Raw genomic sequence first — 8,540 nt, forward strand, 5'->3', positions numbered from 1 at the left:
TATTATGTATTTTATAATTTTTTAATTTAATTTTATAGGACAATTTGGTTCATTTCTAATAACGGTTGAAATTTTATCTAAATTTTTTAGACTTACACATGGTGTCAACGGATTCTAAGTTATATATATATATATATATATATATATATATATATATATATATATATATATATATATATATATATATTCAAGATTCGTTGACATCCGGCGTAAGTCTAAAGTCTTACACCAAATCTTAATCGTTAATAGGAATGAATTAAATGATATTTTTTAAATTCACAACTTTTTAGAGAAAAGAAGTACCATAGATTTTTATATTTAATTTTATATGACAATTTGATTCATTTATATTAACGATTGAAATTTTGGTCTTCAGATTTTATCTAATTCACGAAATTGATTTTCTTATTTTAAATTTAAATAGTTCTGGTTCTCCTCTTATACTTTTGCACTTAAAATTAATGATGTTTCCATTTTTTAAATAAAAACTTATTTATGAAACATGACAAATCATCACATATAAACATATTGTTGAATTTTATAATAAACATATAAGTTAAAATGATGAAAAAATGTGATATCACTTGACATCAGTTGTAAGTTTAAAAATCTAAAAGACTTTTAACGTCGAGAATTTTCAATTAATTATTTAATTGAATTTTAATTATTTAATTATTATTTTTATGTGTGTTTGGTGTATTTATGATTTATTTGGTCATTTTATGGGAGTGGGAGAAATTTGTACGTTTAGCTAATTATTTAAAATCATAGAGAAATAAAGAATTAAGAGTTTTGGGGTGAAAATTGAATTAATAAGAAAATTAGAGTAAAAGAGTGGAATAAGGAAAATTGTAGAATTATTATAATTGAAATAGGATTAAATAAATAGAAAAAGATAGGGGAGTTAAGAGTTTGAGCTGATACGTGAAAAGTTGGATAAAGGGAGAAATATGCAAAGATCCCTAAAGAGAATTCTAGGAAGAAGAGATCAATAGGGTGTACATGGGTTGGGTCAACCCACAAAATCCGGTCAAACCCAACCCATAAAAATCCAAAAAAGTGGGATGGGTCGGGTAATTGGATGGATATGGGTTTGAAAACTAAAAAACCCATTAAAAAAATCGGGTTTCAGGTATTTTATGAGTTTTGAATGATGTTGTGTGAAATCTGTGATACTTGTTATGATTGTTATGAAATTCGTGCCATGTTTTATTGATGAATTTCGTGTATGATGTGTATGTGAAAATATGAGTTTGAATGTTTATGTTCATGGGGGTTTTGGTTTGATAAACATATTCTTAGATTTGGAATAGATTGATGATTTTGTGATAAATATATGTTAATATACTAACTATGTGGTAATTGATGTGTTATATAAGTTGGTGTGATTACTCATGTTCAAATTGAAGTTGGTGTTTTTATGATTTATTTGGTCATTTTATGGGAGTGAGTGAAATTCTCGTGAAAGTCTTGTACAAAAAACATGCAGGCTAATTTAATTCGAATCATACATAGGGTTATACTGCGAATTTTAATTCGAATCATAGTCTCCTGGTGGCCTCTTTCTTATTCGATTCGAATCACAAATTACACTTGATTTGAATCAGGAGAGCGGATTTTGTTCAAAATACAATTTTCATCATAACTTGAGTTTCGTGACTCTGTTTGAGACATAATTTGAAGCGTTGGAAAGCTAACACATAGTACTATCATATGGTAAGGTCTTGGAAGGTCAAATATTTATAGGTGAACCTGAATGTAATGTTTCTTTATGGTGTGTGTGTGTGTGTGTGTATATATATATATATATATATATATATATATATATATAGTGTTGAATATGTGGTTTGGAGAGGAACCATTGGTGATGATTTGTTGCATTTACATTGTTGTGGAATTCCATGTATTATGTATATCAGAGATAAGTGTGTGGACTTCAGTCTAATCGTGATGATTGTTGATGAGACTAAACCAGTAATATAACTCTAATGTCCAAATATTGGTGAAGAGACTAAATCAATAATACAACTCTGGTGTACAAATACTGGTGATGAGATTGCTCAGTAATATAAATTTGACATCCAATTGATGAGTAGGATGGTATCACATGCATTTGGTGATGAGATGATGAGTACATTTTATATACATCTGCATTTGTAATTGGTGATGAATGTAATTATAGTTGGTGACATATGTGATAGTATTTGGTAATGATTGTACTCGAGTTATGAACAGGTTGGCGATTGGTGATGAGGGTGAATAATATGAATACGTTGATATGTTGTGTATATTATGATTGGTGATGATTGTGATTGTGTTATAAATATGTTGATGATCGGTGAAAGTTTTGAATGACATGATTGCGTTGATGCTTGGTATGTACTACTCTTTAATTACCTTTGCACCATTAACATATTTTGTGCATACTTTCACCCTTGTTTGTTTTGTACTCCTTTAGGGTACAAATAATCAGGTATAGGATATGTGCTGTTGAGTTGGAGGATGACTTTGATGCCCCTTTGTTTTCCTTATTGTTTTTAGTCTTTTAGATTTGGAGTCACTCTGATGTGTAACATTAGAGACTATTCTATTTATGTTATGTTCTCATTGGAATGTTTTGAATTAGTTAACTATCATTTGTTGTTGAGACTTTCATGTCGAACTTTATGTTTTTATTCCGCTGCATTAATAATCGTTATGTTTTGTTGAAGATTATGTTTTGGTGAAGCATGTGTAATATCCTATATGTTGAATTATTTTATTAAATGTCGAGTCGGGAATTAGGGTGTTATATAATTGGTATCAGAGCAGGTCGGTCCATCTGGCCATGTTGGTGGTGTCATCCTACTCGCCAACTAGGTAACAAGAGAGGACTATTCAATCCTTAGAAGATTATTTGAGAGCTTGTGTTCTAGAACAAGAAGGTAATTGGGATACCTAGTTGTCGTTGATTGAGTTCACCTACAACAACAATTTTCATTCTAGTATTGGAATTGCACTGTATGAGGCTTTGTATGGAATGATGTGTAGGAATCCTTTGTGTTTGTATGAATCAGGTGAAAGTTTTGTGCTTGGGCCGCATATCGTTCAACCAACTAATGAGAAGATCATGATGATTCATGAGGATATGAAAGCTTCGTAGAGTTGATAGAAGAGCCATCATGATAAACGAAGGAAGACACTTGAGTTCCAAGAGGGAGTTCATGTTTTTTAGAGTTACTCCAGTAATTGGTGTTGGTCGAGCGTTGAAGTCTCGAAAGCTCACGCCTTGTTTCATTGGTCCGTATCAGATCCTCCAGAGAGTAGGAGATGTGGCTTACATAGTTGCGTTACCACCGCCTCTTTCGAATCTTCATGATGTCTTTCATGTATCGCAACTTTGGAAGTGCATTCCTGATCCGTCTTATTAGATCTAGTTGGATGATGTGCAAGTTAGAGAGAATTTGACTGTTGAGGCATCACCTTGACGGATTGAGGATCGTAAAGTTGAGCACTTAAGAGGCAATGAGATTGCTTCGATGAAACTAGAGTGGAGAAGACTTACTGGTGGGAGTGTGACGTGAGAGCTCGAGATTTGGATGAGAGAGTCTTATCCGGAGCTTTTTCTTTCAAGTAACTTTCGAAGGCAAAAATTCTTTAATTGGGAAAGAGGTGTAATGCCCGAATTTTCAATTAATTATATAATTGAATTTTAATTTATTTTATGTGTGATTGGCGTGTTTATGATTTATTTGATCACTTTATGGGAGTGAGAGAAGTTAATATTTTTAGTTAACTATTTAAAATCATAGAGAAATAAAGAATTAGGAGTTTTGAGGTGAAAATTAAATTAATAATAAAATTAGAGTGAAAAGGTGGATTAAGAAAAAATAAAGGGAAAAGTGTAGAATTATTATAATTGAAATAAGGTTAAATAAATAGAAAAGAGAGAGGGAGTGAAGAGTTTGATCTAATATATGAAAAGTTGGAAAAAAGAGAAAGAGGTAAGGAATCCTAAAGAGAGCTCTAAGGAGGAGATGTCATAACCAAAGTTGATGTTTAAGCTGGATGATGGCTTTGATGCCTTTTCATTTTTTTTTATTGTTTTTTAGTATTTTAGATTTAGAGTCTCTCAAATATGTAAGACTGAAATCTGTTTTGTTTATGTTATGTTTTCATTTGTGAAACATGATAAATCATCGTATATAAATATTAAACTTTATAAATTAAAATATAAGTTAAAATTATGAAAAAACATGATATCGATTGTAAGTTTAAAAGATATTATTTACTATGAAAAAACATGATATCAATTGATTATTTAAGAGAGTTTAAAATATTTATTAACTTTTCATAAAACTCATTTTAATAATAATTATTTAAATAAAAATAATTTTTACTATGTTAAGATCTTTTACAATGAATATTCATATTATTTATTTAACTTAGAATAAATAAATTTAAAATAAATCATACTACCTTTAAATAAATACTTGTAAAAAATATTTTTAAAATTATAAAATTAAAATCGATTTATTTAAAATATAAAATATACCAACCTTAATTAAATTATCAGGATATTTAGAATCAATTGCAGATTTATAGTATATCATTTTTATTGCTGACTCGTCGAAATTTATGCAATTTGAATAATCCTAACTTGCAGATTTAAATACTACTATCTTGCAGATTTATAGTATATCAATTAATACGGTTTTAAATATTTGTTTTTAATTTTTTTATTCAGTTCAACTATTTATCTTATTTAAATATTGAACATTAAATATAAACCAGAATTCTCACTTTATAATAATAATTAATAACAAATAATAACTGTACAAAAATATTAGACGAAAGAACATGAAACGTTATAATCTGGGCAATACATTTATTTATTTTTTAAGATAAAATCTCAACCACAAAATTATGTGATAAAAAAAAGCTATAAAAAAATTTAAAATTTAAAAGTTATTTATTTAAATATTCTGTGCAATTATCCATATGAATTTACAAGACAATTTAAAAACAAACTCATGAGATTCATTGATAAAATTAAGATCTAAAATTAACACTTTCTTATTCAAAAAATAATATAAAGTAAACAAATATTCTAAAATAGATTGACAAATAAATGCAAAATTAATACTAATCTTTATGCTGATGGAATAAAAATCTATCTAATTTGTTTAGGATTCTTCCTACAAACATCACACATGAATATCTTCACATATTGAGATGAACACTAAGATTGCAACGATTCATTAAGAATTTTTGTTTAGCTATACACGCAACCTTCCATCTTAAGAAACCTGAAAATTTCTTAAAAACTTGCATGCTTCCATCTCTACAAATTTCATCGCATAAATTCATCATAACCCTAGCACAAGACCTTAACTTCTCTTCGGAATATCCAGAACAAACATTCAAATCATTGCTCCAAAGAGGATATCTTCCTATAACAATTCTTGCACAATACATCGCAGAAGCAACAATCACAGAAGGTTTATAGTCACACATAATCGAATAATGCGTCAAACTAAGCTCAGAAAAGAAACACACCATGGTTTCCATGATCTTGTCTCTATCAGATAAAAGACACACTCTTATGTTCTTACCAAGAAACATATAACATGTTGGAACCGTTAAACTCCAATCGAGCTCTTTTAATATAAGATTCTCCATTTTACGTATTTCATCGGAGGTATAAGAATTCTTAACTATGTGTTCCATGTCGCGAACTCTGACCACACTTCTTTGTTCATATTTGGAAGCTAACAACAATGACGCGATACCAATGAGTTTAAATTCATTCATCGATAACACTTCAAAATTGTTTTGTGAAAGAAAACGATCAAGAATGTTGACACTAAGATAAAGAGTTTCCGATATGAGTCCAAAAAAATAATGTAAGTATATCAACCAATCTATCACATTTTTTCTCATATCACAATCCACTTTGTACCCTTTTGAGTTGGGGATAATTTGACACTCTTCGAGGTGATAGAATTGGTAGAGATCATCATCGTAATCACTCAATTTTTCTTCAATCAGGATAGAGTTTCTTATAACATGATTGCTTGAATTTTTGTTAACAATTTCAGGCTTGTGATGAAAACAAAGCAATTTCATCATTGAAATAGACCCCAACGAAATGTTAATCAAGTAAATAATGAGAAAGAGAAACTATAGTTTGGTGTATATATAGATTTTAAATCAAATCAAATCGTTTCCACCTATATAGGAAAGATAGATTCTATCCCTTTAATAATTATCATGTTTAAAATCTTTTTTAAATCAAGTCTGTTGAGATATTTTTGCTAAACCTTTCTATGTTAGTATTATTTATGGTAATTCGAAATCTTTTATAAAAAGATATTACTAACCAGTTTAGATATTAAGCTTTGATTTATTTATTGATTTATTTATAAATTAGACACACGTGTTTTTATTTTTATTAAACTTGATCTAATTTCAATTTTGGTCGATTTATTTTAACTAATTCACAAAACTAATTTCCTTGTTTTAAATTCAAAGAATTTTGATATTTTTCATAATTTAAAATTTAAAATTAAAATTTATGATGTGTCACTTTTTAAATAATGAGTCAATTGGGACAAATTATAATATAGAAATCTTTGAAGATGTTTGTTTCAAATATTCATAAATAATTTTTAAGAATAAATTGCACGGAAATAAAAATATCAAAATTAATTTTTAGGTATTTTCTTTTTTAAAAAAAGTGTTTTATATTAAAGAATTGAGACTATTACGAGGATAAATCGATTATCACAATCTCATGATTATGGATAAAGAGTCATCATATCTTCACAAGTATAAATATTGACAATAGTATTACATAGAATGCTACATATAATTTTATGCAAGTGTCATAAGTTATTATTTTAGAGTTATAGTGGTCTACATCATCCTTCGACCCGAAACCACTATGTATCTTAGATTTGAAGTCGGGTACTTTATTGTCGTTCAAACATTTTCCATAACAGAATGACCATGCAGATGATTAATGAGTAATCTACAAATTATATTGAGGAACATGAGTGACGTAGATATAATTTTCTCATCCTGTGTACCATGGAGAATGGTGACATAATATATATATATATATATATATATATATATATATATATATATATATATATATATATATATATATATATATATATATATATATATATATATATATATATATATATATATATATATATATATATATATATATATATATATATATATATATATATATATGCCAGATCAAATGACATCAAAGTGTCAAACTTAGTAACATGACACCTTCGATAACTCTCCATCCTAAGTTCGTATAACAAAATTCATCATTGGATTGAAAACTATTATCATATAGATCACGCATATAAAATTTCACATCAATCAAAAATCATTTGATTGTTTAAAGAGAATGATAAAAATTAACGGTTTTCATGAAGTTTTGTAAGACGTTAGTTTTTATGTATATCTTTGACATGTCAAATGATTTTCGATTGATATTAAATTTTATAGACATGATCTATATGGTAATAACTTTCGATCTAAGGTGGATTTTGTTATACGAACTTAGGGTGAAGAGTTACTGCAGATGTCATGTTACTAAGTTTTGTTGAGATATTATATATAATCCAAGTTGAGTTGTGTGGTCCAAGCCCAAAGCTAATTAGGATTTAGGGTTTGTTATTTAGTTTTTTATTTTACTTAGTATTCAAGTCACTTAGGTGTATATAAATAGACACTTTGTAATTCAGAATTATCATTCAATTCAATAATACAATCCTTATTTTCTTATTCTCTCTTTCTCTCATTCTCTTCTCACTAAAAGTGCTTCAAGCACTAACAAATTGGTATCTAGAGCTCCAATTAGATTCTTGATCTTGTTTTCGAGAATCACGCGTCAGAGATCACGTTTCTGGGATCTTGGTTGCTATTGTTAAATCGTTACAAAGATGAATGGTAACAGAAATTTACCAAACTTTCTTCCTACTCTTGCGACAAGAATTGGCTTCGATGGAGAAAATAGATGCAATCTCTATTTGACTTTCATAAAACCCTATAAGTGGTTACTAATGGCGTTCATGCAGTTGGTGAAGATGCAATCGACGCACAGAGAACCACTAATAAGGATGCCAAGAAGAAGGATTGCAAGGAGGTGTTTTACATCCAATCGATATTTGATGCGGCTAATTTCGACAGAATCGCTCATGCTGAATCGACGAAGGAGGCATGGGATATTCTTGTCAAGTACTATGAAGGAGGCGAGGAAGTCAAGGTTGTCAAGCTGCAAAATTTGCAACGATAATATGAATTATTGTCGATGGGAGAAGATGAAAAGATTGTAGGCTATATGTCGAAGGTGCAGAAACTCGTCCATATCATGAAGGGTTGTGGTGAAACCCTAACTGATAAGATGATAATTGAAAAGGTATTGCGTATGTTGACCTCTCACTTTGATCACGTTATCGTAACTATTCAAGAATCCAGCAATATTGAAACCCTAAAATTGGAAGATTTGGTTGGTTCGTTGGAGGCGTATG

General features: G+C 28.9%; 1 protein-coding gene across 1 annotated transcript; it reads right to left on the reverse strand.

Moving 5' to 3' along the window:
* Positions 1 to 5,202: 5,202 nt before the first annotated feature.
* Positions 5,203 to 6,111, reverse strand: LOC127096803 (G2/mitotic-specific cyclin S13-7-like). Its single transcript, XM_051035348.1, has one exon. The coding sequence runs from the start codon at positions 6,109 to 6,111 to the stop codon at positions 5,203 to 5,205; it is 909 nt and encodes a 302-aa protein (XP_050891305.1).
* Between the last annotated feature and the right edge of the window lie 2,429 nt (positions 6,112 to 8,540).

This window comes from Lathyrus oleraceus, chromosome 1 (genome assembly GCF_024323335.1).
Source record: "Lathyrus oleraceus cultivar Zhongwan6 chromosome 1, CAAS_Psat_ZW6_1.0, whole genome shotgun sequence".
NCBI lineage: Eukaryota > Viridiplantae > Streptophyta > Magnoliopsida > Fabales > Fabaceae > Lathyrus > Lathyrus oleraceus.

Coding starts and splice junctions, on each gene's coding strand:
- LOC127096803 (XM_051035348.1), bottom strand. CDS start 6,111: ATGATGAAATTGCTTTGTTTTCATCACAAGCCTGAAATTGTTAACAAA.